The following is a 16,143-nucleotide window of genomic DNA, read 5'->3' as shown; positions in this document are numbered from 1 at the left end:
ATATATATATATATATATATATATATATATATATATACATGGTGCTGGTTGTTTACTCCTTATGCAGAGTTTGACCACCTCCTGTACCTACACCTTAGAACTATCAAGGCATCTGATATGGCTTTTTAAACCAGACAATGTTCTGACAAGACACCCACATAGATTGCTTATCCGATTTGGACCATCAAGAACTGCACAAAAGTTCTGATCATTGTGGATCCTAAAATCTCTTTTGAGGCTTCTGTTAGATTTGCAAACCTTCTGGCATACACTGCATTCAAAAGTGTGGACAGACATATAGGCAGAATAGTTGGTGGAGGTTCGTTTTCCATAGGTTTGCAAATGATATTTGAACCCAGCAATCTATCTATCTGTCTATCAACTCATTTACCTACGTATCTTTCTATATATCTATCTCCATTGTCATGGAACCTTAACCCCCAAAACAAAAACCGTTCAGACTACAACAATTAGTCATACTTTTACTTTGTGAGCTTAGGTGAGGCCTACCATGAAATATTACGTCTAGAACACCGTTGATGCCGCATACGCGTATATCCTAGACCTCATCTAGTATAGGATAATCCGGCTGATTAGCACAAAGTCGTCACCCTCAGGCATATTCCATTCTCTGGTAAAAGTGAAGAGATGAGGTACGCTTCCTCCTCTCCCTTACTTTTCTACCAGTATTATAAGAGTCTTTGCTATTCAAAACTGATTCGACTCAAATTAACTCAAGCATTACCAGCCCACCCACCACATTTCTTCTCATTTTTTTTTTTGGTGCCTCAACCCCACCAGACGTAACACTAATCACTACGTCCGGTGTTTCATTCCCCAATGCCGGCTCTCTGGAATTTCCTCTCCACCTATATCTTTCCCGCAGTTTTCGATTTGCAAACGTTCAAAATAAACGTTGATGACTTCAGTTTCACTGATCTAGGAGGGCCTATAAAAACCATGGATACTATTCATTCCTCTAGTAAGAAAAAGATGTAAATGTTTGCTATTTCTAGAAAAGCTCTACTTTTTCCCGTCATCTAAATATCTCAATTAACACTCATATGTGGGGATGAACTGTCTTAATCTAATATGGAGAGACTTTGTACATTAGACTAATAACAAATTCTTGTTATTTCTTGATTGGTTATATAATCTTCTCTCAGTTGTACCCGATTAGGTTTTTAATTCATCTAGTATATACGACATGAAAAAATTACACTGAAGCAACTAAAACATAAATTCAAATAAGACTGCCAAATGTGAATAAAATTCATTTTTTTAAAATTTGAACACAAAAGACGTTATTTTGGTTTCTAATGTATGAATACATCTAGCTTGTGACTTTTTAAAAATTGATGATGTCTTTTGTCTATTATATTTTTGTATCATTAAATGCTAGAGCTATCCTTGAGTTTGAATTAGCAACACTCATTCAAAACGACTTCTAAGAAAATGTATTAAGAAGTGTGATAAACATGTTTAGACCAGCCTTAAAATACAAGATTGAAACGAATTCGTATCTGAGAAAAAATTTGTTAACATATATATATATATACCTGCAAAATGCTCTGATAGCTTCAACTTCAATTCCAGTTAATAGTTTGTACTCATTATTTTCAACATTATTCAATTCTCTTGTATAATCTGCTAAACATTCGGTTGTTTTCTGGGTAAAATCTTTGGGACACTGCAACGCTCCAGTTAGCGTAACTGAAATAAAAAAAAATAGATAAATAAATATATAAATAATAAGAATGAGAACGATGATGATGATGATGATGATGATGATGGTAGTGATGATGATGATGAAATCCATAAAACCTGTGTCTGTGACAGTTGATATAATGGGGACTGTGAGTAATGATACAGACAAATGGATGAAAGAGATTGGAATGGAGTGCCTGCTCTGTAGAAGTTCTCCAGAAAGTTTGCCTCTTAGGAACAAAAAAAAAAAAAAAATCTTCAGAAGTGTTTTGAGCATTTGAAGGATTATTGAAATAATGTGGATATCTAAGTTCAGAATGTTTTATCCCTAAACGAAGGTCCTTTATTTGTTAGCCACTAGGAAATCAAAGGAGTATACCTTGATGAAAAGCATTATTTGCAATTTAAGTTACATCTGTTGTTGTTGTTGTTATTATTATTGTTGATACTGCTGTTGTTGTAGTGCATCTGTTGTTGTTGTTGTTATTATTATTGTTGATACTGCTGTTGTTGTAGTTATTATTTTGCTTCAGATCGGCCTTATCTGAAGTACGGGTGAACGATCGTTACTTATAGAAATATTGATCTGCTACTAAACCTTTCAACAGAAATCCCAACATGCAATTGAGTACGGGACTGAAATAAAAGATTTCTGGTGTTTCATAGACTATTCCAGTGAAGGTATCTGTTGCCTTGATGTTGATGGTTTTAAAACTACGGTGAATACTTTGGTTGTTACGTTGATCGAAAGGAGATAATTGCCATCAGATGAAATATGTGACAAAAATGTTTATTGAAAAGTATTTTCATACTCATACTCACAAAAACACGGACTCGCAGTTCCATGCACACTTTATAGAATAGAGAAGTGCATGATCTATAGTTTTCTATATTTCTTTCTCCGTTAGCTTTAATCCTTTAATTAATTTTAGCATCCATTTGGAGCTTTTTGCGTTTCTTGTTATTGCATTCTTTGTCATGCGCCTCATTTATATTCTACAGGTTAATCTGCTGTAAAATTGTGTGTACTGAGAAGATAGACAGTATAACCTCTGCTATGATTCTCAAGAATGTTTTTCCTGGAGTTTAACACTTTCCTAACAAAGGTATGCGAGAAATGTTTTCGATATTTACATTCGTGTGAAAGCTAGAACGATGACTATATTGCTTTAGATCTAACTTGGATTAATATTCTACATTATTTAATAGAATAACTTGGTCACCTTTTCACCATTAACACTCAAGATTGCTCCTTATGTTGTTCGGTTTACATCATTTAACTGATGACTTTCTTCCCTGTGACTTAAGATTCATAGTATTTTGCGAGGGTTGTAGTAAATTTTCGAAACACTTAAATAACATTTGTATTGCAGAAAAATGTTTATGACTGGGGTTTTTTAATATTTTTTTATAATTATTGTTTGCTCTAATCATTGTATTCAATGCACCTTTATAAGCAGTTATCTAAATATCTATGCATACATCTACTCAATCATTAAAGATCTAGGAGGCAGATCTGTAGTCTTATTATCCTTAGAAAAATTGGTTTTATATATTAAAACAGTTATATTATTGACTGCTTACTATATATTATAACAAACTAGTAAGTAGAGAAAAATGAAAGACATTCCCATAGTTTTTATCAACTGCAGATTTTCAACAACTATGAGGTAGTATGAAACCGTTCCCGGACTAGTTGTGTTTGATAAAAGAAAAAACTTATTTACACAAGTTTTAACATCATCTTCTTCGAAATAGTCACCTGCCGCATTTGGAATCCGGCGTGGAAGTCGTTTTTCGTAAGTGAATCGAGGACATTCTGTGATTCGCTCTGGATCTCGGCAACAGTATTAAAACGGCGACCTTTGAGTGGCATTTTCATCTTGGGGGAAGAGATGGAAGTGTGCAGGTGCTAAATCTGGTGAATAGAGTGGGTGCAGAAGCGTTATCATGCTGTTTAGGAGAGAAACTTAGGAGTGAGGAGTGCTCGACGACGGTGCGTTATCATCGTAAAGTACCCAATTCTTCGCGCTCCACAGATCCGGTCTCTTTCACAAAATGGTCTCTCTCAAACGCTTCAAAATGTCGCAGTAGAACTCTCGATTGGCGATCTGGCCTTGGGGGACGAATTCTCGATCCACAATACCACAGATGTCGCAAAAAAAAAATATTATGAGCATGCTCTTGATTGAGCTGCGACTCTGTCGTGCCTTCCTTGGTCGTGAAGGGCTCTTCCATTTCGACGACTGCTGCTTCTTCTCAGAGTCGTACCCATAGACCCAACTCTCGTTACCGATGATGATCCTCGACATGAAGGATGGGTCATCAGCAGCACACTGATGGAGATGTAGACAGATCTTAACAGACGCGATGTTATTTGAGCTCAGTGGTCGCAAGCGGGAGACAACTTGGCAGAGACATGCCGCATGTTTAATTCAGACGTTAGGATTGCCTGCACGGGCCCATATCACAGACCAACAACATCAGCAATGTCGTTAATGTCGATGATCCTCATGCACAAGTTGATGAATTTTCTCCACATTTCCGGGGGTGACACTTGTGGTAGGTCTTCCAGAGGACGTTCTTCTGCTTTTGGAGCGCCTATGTCACTCGAAACATTGCGTATGGCCCATTTCTTCGTCGCCGTAAGCTTTCTCAAACTTCCCAGGTTTAACGCAAATCCATGATAAAACCGCAGAGTACAGCATACACGTGATCACAAAAACACAAATTTCACAACTTGCGAAATAAACATAGCGATGCTACTCGGCACACTGCCTCATGAGTCACTGCTAGCTCTCACTGCACACACTATCGTGTACCGCCATCTGTTGGCGCGCGACAGAACTAGTCCGGGAACATTTTGATACCAACTCGTATAATTGTCGCTTGCCAAGTCAAGATGTATCAATGCAGTACGCTTTAAAGATTTAGCAATAGAATAGCATTGTCAGCTTCATGGTTTTTTATGCAATTGCTTCAACATACCTTTACATCTTTACTGCCTCCTTATAATGTTTGCACTCTGTATTTCTCTGATTATCTTTTTATAACAGCACTTTTTGTCATGATGAGTCAATATACTTTGTGCGTGGATAACGCCCAGAGAGAAGAATCCGCCACTCAGTACAGATTTTTCATATGACGCTTGTTCAAAGAATCAAACGTTTTTATATAGTTTCAAATCAATTATATAACATTTGAAGAAGCTATTGATATCAATGTAGTTGCTTCTTGTTGTGCTATTAATTAAAGGAGACCGCTATCAATTTATCAATGTAAGTTAATTAACTCATTTCTATATCGATTCGGGTCGTTCTGTTTTTTTGTTCCCCCCCACCCTGAAAAATGTTGTTTTACCCTCATAAAGAAACTACAACACTATAAAGTTTCCAACCACATGCCTATTCCTAGCAGCAGCTATTCTGGTTATTTTTTTTATAAAAGAATTTTATTTTCTTTCTAGCTTTTAAATATATATTGATTTTTTGTTTTGTTTTATTTGTTGAAACATCGTTATCATATCGTCATTATTTGTCTTCTGATGAATCAGAGCGGTTGCTAATTTTGCTGAGTCAACAATCCATAAACGATTTTTCCTTTGAGACTCTTATTGATACAGATAATCCATTATTTTCAACACTTCTCTTACATTCTTTCCGCACCTCTTTTCATTTATAATCACATTGAATGCATCTTACTTCAGCAGCTTGCTTTCCGTACTGCTAACACTCAGTCTGCATTATCAAGTTTAAGTATACAGAAAGAAATGACGGTATTCCACTGTTTCATTTTAAATACCACGTCGGCTATTTCTGTATACACCATCATATACGATCAGTCATTCTCATTTAACGTGACACATTAAAATCATTATTCCTTTCCTATATTTCATACTATTACATAACAACGAAGTCACTTACTGTTTGCTACTTTTATGTCTAGTCATTTCCGACAGAATATTTTGGCTTAAAGTTGTCTGAGAGAAAGACAAAGGAAGTTAGTCTGAATGTCGCATTTCAATGTGATAATCATTATGTTTATATTTAAAGACGACATAATTCGAAAATATTATTTCTTTTGACAGCGTCTCTTTCTGTGTAATTCATTCTCATTACAAAACGAATGGATTTATACACAGGTTACAAAATGTCGACTAGCTTTAGATTTTAGGCACCTTTTAGAAGGAGTTTTGTCTTCTAATTGCTATTGTATTCTCGGATTATCAAAATATCTCAGCTCACAGTATTACATATCCTATTGTTGATATTTATAATCAGCACCACTAAATTTCTGTACATAGACAAATACACTCACATTACACACACACACACACACACACACACACACACACACACACACACACACACACACACACACACACTCACGCACGCACACACATATATAAACATAGATATATATATTGCCAACTGAGCAAAATATGCTTTATTGAAAAGGACTTATGGTATCGAAACACTTCTGTTTTTTTCACCAGTTGGCTTTAACCCTTTAAACCCACGAATATCCTTCAGCGGGCGCATTTTCATTTGGGTATGCTCCTGGAAGACGCAAAAGTGGACGGCCACATATTCTGTGCTTAAGGTTGCTATAAGACAGAACTATCATCGTTTTCAGGCATAAATAGAAAACCATGATATCGATCGTCTTTGTGCCTTCCATGGAATATAGTCAAACGAAATCTCGACTACCAAAGGGCTTTCGCTGTTTCAAAAGGTTAAAAGCCAGATCTATTTAAATCTGTATTGTTTATACTGCCCCCAAAATGTCGATAAACTGATCTTATAGAAGTTATTATTTCCTTGTCTTAAATTTTGAACATCTTCAGAGAGTTTTTGTCTAATAATTGCTTAGATAATCTCGGTTAATCGACACTTTTCAATCCACTATATTACATATGTAAGACCCTAACATATTTCTAATTATTATACGGAACGCTCCCCTGAGTCATTTTCTCTCAACCATGTTGTTGATAACAAAAGTAATGGCACACATCAACAGTGACATCCGGTTGGATGACAGCAAAACTGACAAGAGATTTTTAAGAAAAATTTATTTCCAGTTAACAATAGTTTTCTTAAAAAGTCTATACTAAGATTGAAGTGGCAATTTCCCGATATCTTTGAGACAATTCTCATTCAGAACAAGATCTTACACAATTTTTTTCTTCATTGTAACATTTACTATTTCGTTCTTTTTATTTTTTTTTTCTAATGATTTCTGATTATTCACTTTTTGTTTACGCTTTTTATAAGTTTTTTTGTGAATATGCTGCTTTATGATGTAATAGAATGCTATTCATTTTATACTATGCCCCTTTAACTATTTCTTTTTCATATATAGTTATTTAAAAAATATCTAATTTGTTTCTAATTTTTTGTGTGTGGAAGTTTAGCATTTCACGTGTGCATTATAAGAGATATATAGCTATAGTTACTGTATGTACCAAACTTATACTTCAATAATTAATTATATGATTTTGGAGTTTCTCATCGAGAAGTGATGGAATCTGTAATGATTTCGAAAATCAGAATTAATAATTATTCTGTAAGAACTGAATAATTATGCGCGTGATTTAACTGAAGCTGTCGAAATTATCCTTCTTTCATTGAGAATGTGCAAAATATAATTTTTTTTTCTGAATTCATCAACTTTCTAAAGACGCCATGTGGAAATATAACAAATGCATTGTCATGCTGATTAATATTAACATTGTCAAGGAAGTTAATAATGTATGTTTTTGTCGCTAATTAAAGTTGTTGCTGCCACCTTCTCATAAAATGTAAATGTTGAATAAGAGGGAAAGTGCAACACCTCCGAGTAAAATTGTCAAGAACAACTGATTTCGTTTACCACATGGAGAAAATGAACAAATATAATCTACGAAGTAGAAGTTTCGTTTGCATAATATAAATGAAGATATTAAAGAAATATCAAGGTGATTATAATTAGAGAATTCTGTCGTTAATTTCCTCAGAAGCTGTCGTATAGATTAATTCACAAGTTTTAATTCAATATGTATTAAAACTTGAACGAATCTGAATATTTCATCGAAATCATTGGATAAGAGGAAGGTTAGGAATGTTTCGTGATGTCCTAAAATTAGTTATTAGTCTTTATTGCAGAGTAATATTGATTTCTTACATAAACACAACAATTCTTATTTATAGAAAAGGAATGCGGTTATGATGTTCTATGTATCTCTCGGTAGGAAGTTAAGCAATAATACAAGGCTATTATTGGGAATCGAAACACGGTCATAGATTTAGTTTACATGCAGTTTATCAATACAGCACCCGCTTCATTGAGAAGTTATATTAGCTTCTTCTGTGATTTATGAAAGGGGAAACTTATACCTCCTTCATGACTTCTATAATTCCTATAATCGCTACAATAAAACAGGCTGATGGCGGTGATTAAATTCTCATTGAATTAAAATAGGATTTTCTAATGAGGTGAGGGCGATTCTCTTTCAAGCTGTTCTCTTATTCTATTTGTATCAACCAACTAAAGTTGTTCTAGCCTTGGTTCTTTATTGTACTTTGATTTTGTGATTTAAATAACGATGATGTTTATTCAAATGCTTGATAGTAGAGTTCTTGCTACGGAAGAATTAAGTTAGAATCTGATGATATTAAGACTACACGCCATTTTCTTGTAGAATAATTGCTAATGAAAAATCTAATATGAACAGTAAAACTACTATAATTCTTTTTAAAAATAAGTACGCATGTCATTGGAAATGACATATGAAAGCAATAAAAGTAATCGGTGGTCACCGAATAATATTAGTTGCAATCACCCAGCGATTCCAATCCCTAGTGTATTTATGTATTCTTACAATATTTGATCAACCTCAAATTTTCGATTAATGTCCTTACTCTACGATGCAGAGAATGGCAACATTCGTCGATTCACTCGAGATAATGAAAGAATGAATCGTTAGTTTCATTTAGGATCTATAAATTGAACTATTACGAGACCTCTCATAAAAATAATGTAATTCTGTTAATGTATAGATAGTCAATGCAATAAACTAAATATTGCTTACACTGCCCGAGCGAATTGAACAAGAGTTGCTAATTTTGAGATATGAAAGTAAAAGAAACCGAGTCAATCAATCAGAACTTTTTTGTCGGAAAAGTTTACAGAAACATCTAGAAGCATGAAATTTGTGCTAAGTGATGTAAAATTAAATCTTTTATTCGGTTTGTTCAATTTTGTAACATTGACACGACCGATAGCATGGATAACGCTTTTGAAATTAAAACAATTTAATTGCTTTATAATGATATATATATATATATATATATATATATATATATATATTATTGTTATTATTATTATTATTATATCAGAGGAAAATTCAAAACCAAGGTAGAACGAGTATCTCAAGTTATTTAGAATAATTTAATTAGGGTAAGGTGAATTTGAAGTCTTACAGCTGTTTCTGGGATAACCCAAGTGGTTGGTTAGCATGTCCGTGCACGGGGTATTCCGTCATCAGAGACAAGGTATGAATATTTTAGACAATATTTTAGAATATTTTAGGCTATTTAGACTATTTTAGACTGAATATTTTAGAATATTTAACACAAAATTTACAAAGAATAAAATTCACAGTTTAAACGGAATAAAATAGAAGAATAAAGGAGTAAAATAGAAGAATAAAGAGTAAAAGTAGTTAGAAGAATATAGTATACTTTCATGGAAGTACCGAGCAACATCCTTATCCTCTGGAAAAAGATGTGTTGTGAACATTATTCTCCTGCCTATATTCTTCTAACTACTTTTACTCTTTATTCTTCTATTTTATTCCTTATAAACTGTGAATTTTATTCCTTGTAAACTGTAATTTTTCCTCGTCTAAAATAAGCATACCTTGTCTCTGATGACGGAATACCCTGGCCACGGACGGCTAACCAACCACCTAGTTTATCCCAGAAACCTCATTAAGTTATTCTAAATGACTTGAGATACTCGTTCTACTTTGATTTTGATTTTTCCTCTAATATGTATATGCTATAACGGAACCCTAACACGGATCCCTTGATCACAGCCTTTCGCTGTGATCTTAGAATCTAATGGTCGATCAATTATGGCTCTTATCCAGCGTACCTATTCGCTTTGATCACAAGTAAACTGAACCCCTCATAGTCTATATATAGAACGGTCACTTTCACAGTGATCGTTATGTATATGGCAAATAAAAGACGGAAGATGGAATATACGAGAATTTATTAATCACGACAATTGTTTAGACATTATTCATGTCAATGAACTACCAACAAAAACTCATAGACACACGCGTTATAATAATTCAACTGCTTGTTCCAATCCTGTATAGCACACTCGATCAAATAAACCTAACAACAGATATAGGAATCAAGATGTCCTTTGGTTCATCTCGATTTTCTGTTCGCATATTTCAACTAAGATTGCTGCTTTGGACAAATGTTTTCCTAATCGATATCATGCTATTTTAATCGGCACTCCGTGAAGGTATCCTACGCCGATTCTGCTAATTTAGGCCAGCATATGCATCGCATAAACAATAGCAAAATGCGGCAATGGTGCAATAACCCACCTACTGGATCTAGCGACACATATGTATCTAAATACTAACCAAGCAGATGTAAACTGCAATGATAAACACCAGTTACCACCACATTGTAGCTGTAGAAATAGTTATGATACAGCTAACACGGTAACAACGCCGGTAAATGGGGCCGGAACTACCTTGTATACAAATAAGTACGTTAAATGCTCATGCAGAGAAAAATCAAAATGTCCTTTGATGAATCTTTGTATGAGTACAACTCTTGTATATAAATGTACCGAGCATACAAGGGGAGGACCGTATGTTTATATTGGGTACACGGCTGATTCATTTAAGAATCATTATCGTAACCATGTCGCCATCTTTAAGACAATCAACAACAGACATTCAACATCTTTGGCCGATTTTGTATGGTGACTGAAGTAGGATAAGATGAAGTACAGTATAACTTGGTCCATAGTAAGGCACGCGAAATCATACAATATAATTTCCAGGAGATGCCGTCTCTGCTCCGACGAATCCCTGTCTATTCTGTGGACTAACGAGAAGATCATCAATAGAATTTGTGAAAGACTCACGAGATGCCTACATCCATATAAATGTACGTTCGCACAATGCAGTTGGAAGGAATTTTGAGTAACCGTTAACATGATTTAATTTACTTCACGGTATGGATGACTTAAGTTTACATTTAAACCCCGCCCATTCTTGCAAACACCAAGTAGATAGCTAACTCGCTTTGTGATCATGAGTGCACCAAACCTCACGTGTGCGTATGCTCACATTTTCGCGGATGCTTGTATGAGCAAGTGTACTCGTGCTATGCAGCTTGCCCAAGGGAGTTTATACACCCATATTTGTTAACGGTTATTTTTAATACTTTTCTCGCTGTATTGCGTGTTCGTTTCTCTTTTTTCCCATCTGTGATTTTATTTTTGATCTTCTATATAAATGAAGAAATTTTTTTTTTCCGTCTGGCTGTTTTCTTTCTACAAAACAAGAATTTACATTGCGGAACTATTATTTTAATAAGTTGTATCTATTTATCACCCGACTGAGTACATCTGCACCGCTGGGTCCTCCTGATTTAGTTGTTGAATGTGCCACCCATGAGGGATCGATGCTAGATGTGTCGAAACAATTGTCGTGATTAATAAATTCTCGTATATTCCATGTTCCGTCCTTCATTTGCTATATATACATACATACATACAAATATACATGTATGCATGTATGTAAATATCTATATATATATCTGTCTGTCTGTTTGTCTGTCTGTCTGTCTGTCCGTCTGTCCGTCCACCTATCTATCTATCTATCTATCTATCTATCTATCTATCTATCTATTGCGCGTGTGGTAAGAAGCTTGCTTCCCAACCACATTGCTCAGAGCATGTCCCGCCGCATGGCATCTTGAATGGGTGTCTTCTACTATAGCCTCGGATGGACCAGACCCTTGTGAGTGGATCTGGTAGACGGAAACTGAACGAATCCCCTCCTATATATATATATGTACTTTTTACTTTTTATATATATATAGTTGAAATTTATAGAGAAACAAAAGATGAAGACAGGTGTATGAACAACAACCAAGTGTATTAGTTTGACGCTCGAGAAAAATGAAAGAATCTTTTACGTTTCGCGCCTGTGCTCTTCAACAGAAAGGAATAAGAGAAAATAAACAGAGAAAGAGTGAGTGAAAAATCTTGTAGATTTCAGCTTTCCAGTATGTATGTATGTTTTTGTGCGTCTGTTTTTGTCATCCTAGCATCGCTTGACAACCGATGCTGCTGTGTTTACGTCACCGTAACCTAGCGGTTCGGCAAAAGTTACTGTTAAAAAAGTACTAGGCTTAGAAAGAATAGGTCCTGGAGTCGATTTGTTCGGCCGAAGGTACTCCAGCATGGCCCCAGTCAAATGACTGAAACAAATAAAATAATAAAAGAATGCACACTCATACACACACACACACACACAAATATATATATATATATATATATATATATATATATATATATATATACACATTAGCGGAAATGTTAACGTAAACCAATCGTTGGGGTTTATATGTTCACTGATATACTGATATTAGCAATTATATTTGTATCAAAGATTTTAAAAATATTTTTGGGATTAACCACAGCAGAGGTGTAATAGGCGTTGATTGTAGTGATAATGGTAACAGTTGCTTGCTAAAACAGATTCATGAGATAAGCACACGCACGCTCTCTGATAGTAAGGAGATATATGATTAAGTAATATTAATGTTTTTATCAGCATTGGTTAGATAAATGAAGTGAAAAGAAGTCTATAACTACGAATTTAAACCTACCTACACATTCATTTCCTCGGATGCTAATTTCTAGTTCTTTTGCATTTGCGTATTGATATCATAGACTTTTTAATACACAGTATACGACAGTGCTCATTTTATCAACCATGGATGATTAAAGTATAACCAAACAGTACAGGATGTGAAATCGAAGTCTGGAAGAAATTAAACGTCCACTACTTCCTATCTATTAGATTAGAGATGATTTCCAGATTACATAGCATTAAGTGAGCGCTAAATTTCACATTGTTATATCGAAATTAACTTATCTGCAAGAGTAATTGATACAGACGCTACAAATATATAATCGTTTACGAGTTTAAAGCGCTGGTGCTTACAGTTGTGAGACTCGATCAAGATAGCCTTCGTCACGAATGTAAACAGCGCCAAGGACTAATTACAAACGGCTTCTTAATCGACTCTAACATTCAAGTTCTCTGAGACTAAATATTATTACGCACTTCATCTTCGGTCATTATAATAATATTAGTGCTAGTGGTGAAAACTGGTTAAATGCTTTTGAAAAAATAAGAGTAAAGATATAGAAAAGAGAACTATATATACTAAAGCTCTGAGAAAGCCACTTTAAGCATGCATGCTTATCTGCTTTTTATTCGATGCCAACCAAATAAAATTGTGCTATGAATTCATAATTCCTTCCAAGTATATGCAGATATTGTTTCACTTTCGTCGTTTTCTCACAAAACTTTCAAGTGTGTTTCCAACTTGCATTATTGTGAACATGCAGTAAGGCTGAAATAAGTTCCCAACTATTCTTAATGTCACGTCTGAATCCCAGTTCAATACAGAGCGACATTAGAACAATGCAGTTTTCTGATAATTCACTTTCTCATTTCAGAATGATTCAAGATCAACTCATACACTGGTCAATCTACTCTGATTTTCTTTGTCTGGTCTCTTGCTTGAGCAAATACCACGCTGTCTAACTGCCTTAGAACCAACAGAAATATATACAGGGATGGCATTCACGCGTCTGTGTGGCTAAGCAATAATCTATACTCGTACAAACTGGAACTAGAATTTCTTAAATTATCAACATAATTATTCCTACAGCCATGTCAAAATCAGCATTGAGTTAAATGTCATGAATATGGTAAGCGTTACCAGCTGAATTTATGCCATTATCAGTAGTATTTGTTGTTTGTTGTTGTAGTAGTAGTAGTAGTAGTAGTAGTAGTAGTAGTAGTAGTAGTAGTAGTAGTAGTAGTAGTAGCAGCAGCAGCAGTAGTAAGGATGAAATTATTTCGCTAGCTTCATTTTTTAATAAATGTATTTATCACTTAACAAAGTTAATTACTGATAATGATGACGATGATGACGACAACGAAGACGACGATGAAGGTGATGTTGATTATGATGGTGATGATGATGATGATAGTTATATCAACAAAAGTAATTGCTTTATACTATACACCATTATAGTAATAGGTGTCTTTTGCAACCATCAATGATTATAATTGTAATATTTCTTTTGGCGATTACTGGAATAGCTTCTGAAATTCTTAGGTTGGAAAACTGAAATTTCAGGCCGGAAGTAAAACATTTTTATTTCTTCAAGCAAGTGTGAAATTGTCAGTCGATGGAGGAGCATTTCTACATTCTTCCTGTCAATCTCGTTGTACAATAAGAATAGGATACTGAAACTAATCAATTTTGTTTAAAATTCACTATTTTCAATGAGAAATTATTGATGTGAAATAATTATAATTTTTCTAAGTTATAAAAATTGCCCAGCATAGAGTATATTATGTCTGTAAATGTTGTTAAATGCTTAGCGGCATTTCGTCCGTCTTTATGTTCTGAGTTCAAATTCTGCCGTGGCCCACTTTGCCTTTCATCCTTTCGGAGTCGATAAGATAATACCAGTTGAGCACTGGGATCGATTTAATCGATTTAGCCCCTCCCCCAAACTCACTGGCCTTGCGTCAAAATTTGAAACCAATATTTTGAAGGAGCTGAAATATCTTTTCCTCAAAATATGAAATACACCATCTATCTGCCTCTCAAATTCCTATAAGATTACAAAGATAAACTTGATTTCTGTCAAATAAATATCTGAGTATCATTATATAATAAAAGAATGTACAAAACTGGTGACACGTGACTTTTTCGATGTATTACACATAGGTTATGAATTCGCTCCGTTTTATTCACTTGATATTGAACAAAGCAGAACTAATTAGCGAAGACAGTAGCCACATCTGCTGCAAAATATTTAAATTCTATAAACTATAATAAAATTGTTTCATGAAATTCTAGCTTATTTGTTGTATTGTTTTAGAACTCCCAATGTCACAATTTCAGTTTAACTATCCCAGGGTTTAGTTAATTAAGTCATGTTATTTTTTAAAAATATTTCTATCAGTTTTTGTCCTCAATTGTTGGACAAATTACCCTATTTTCCTTTTTATATGCCTTCTTTCTTCTGACGTTGTTTCCTGTGCGTTTGATACCAAATGTAACCCCCTTATTCTTATATTTATCCGTCTTCCATTTAAATGCCTTTCCTACCACCAGTGTTCTGCTTCTAATCAATGTCACGAAAGTTAATCATACCCTTGATTACTTGATACTAACAAGAGCGATAGAATTGTAATATCAATAGTTATCAAGTTTGCCTACTCACTCGAGCACATTATTGATTGCTTTTCTTTGACTTTTGTTTGTTTATCCCTACTCACACGATTGCAAAGAACCAGCTAACAATAAAAATATGGCGCCAAACACAAGGACAAGTAACATTAAAATGTGAATTGGGAAGATATTGTCCAGCAACAATAGCTACTCAAAGACATGCCGACAGTATGGTATACAGTTCTGTACATTTAGAAATTAGAAAAACTAACCAGATTAGAGAGCTGTGGATGTAAAAGACTGGCTAAGACTTCGCCGCTATAATTGATTAAATACCGTAAATAAAATCATTTGAATTAATTTCAGAGTTAAGAGACAACAGAGGATGCGATGATTAAATTAGAAATATTAAAAGAGTGTTATTCAGAGCAACAAAAAAATCTATGCTTACAGTAGGAGGAGGTTAAAAAGAGAACTTAAAGGCGTTGGAAATAAAATTAATCAATTGCTTTTAAGATTTTGTGCAAGCATGTGTATATTAGTTCGTCTGGGTGTTTATATGAGCGTAAACAAGAGTTAGTGTTTAAGGGTGCTGTTTTCGTGGACATATAAGTATCTCACAGGCATAATGTCTATATTACCAGAAATCTTCATATACGTATATAAGTGTATATGTAATAATTTAGCTTATACATAAATACATGTTCCTACACTGTTATATATACATAAGTATACTTTCTGAAAATATACACCAGCCCGCATGATACAGAAAACCGAACACATAAAGACAATATATCTCAACGTTGGATTCAGAAGCAATCGTCAGATGAAAATACGTGCTTAACTTTTGAATACATTTGATATTTACCTTATTACTAGTATTAAGAGGGGCTCTGTTTGTCATATATATATATATATATATATATATATA

The 16,143-nt window shown here is 34.3% G+C and overlaps 1 protein-coding gene across 1 annotated transcript in view; it reads right to left on the bottom strand.

Annotated features, from left to right (window-relative positions):
* The window catches only part of LOC106868175 (uncharacterized), a 339,834-nt gene that overhangs the window by 51,820 nt on the left and 271,871 nt on the right, over window positions 1-16,143 (bottom strand). The window contains exon 2 of the mRNA XM_014913319.2: window positions 1,560-1,713. Coding sequence (XP_014768805.1) covers window positions 1,560-1,713 — 154 coding nt within the window. The remainder of the gene's footprint in view (window positions 1-1,559; window positions 1,714-16,143) is intronic.

Source organism: Octopus bimaculoides, chromosome 6, assembly GCF_001194135.2.
Source record: "Octopus bimaculoides isolate UCB-OBI-ISO-001 chromosome 6, ASM119413v2, whole genome shotgun sequence".
NCBI lineage: Eukaryota > Metazoa > Mollusca > Cephalopoda > Octopoda > Octopodidae > Octopus > Octopus bimaculoides.
The sequence above is the reverse complement of the archived record's forward strand: the minus strand, read 5'-3'. Positions and strand labels throughout refer to the sequence as shown.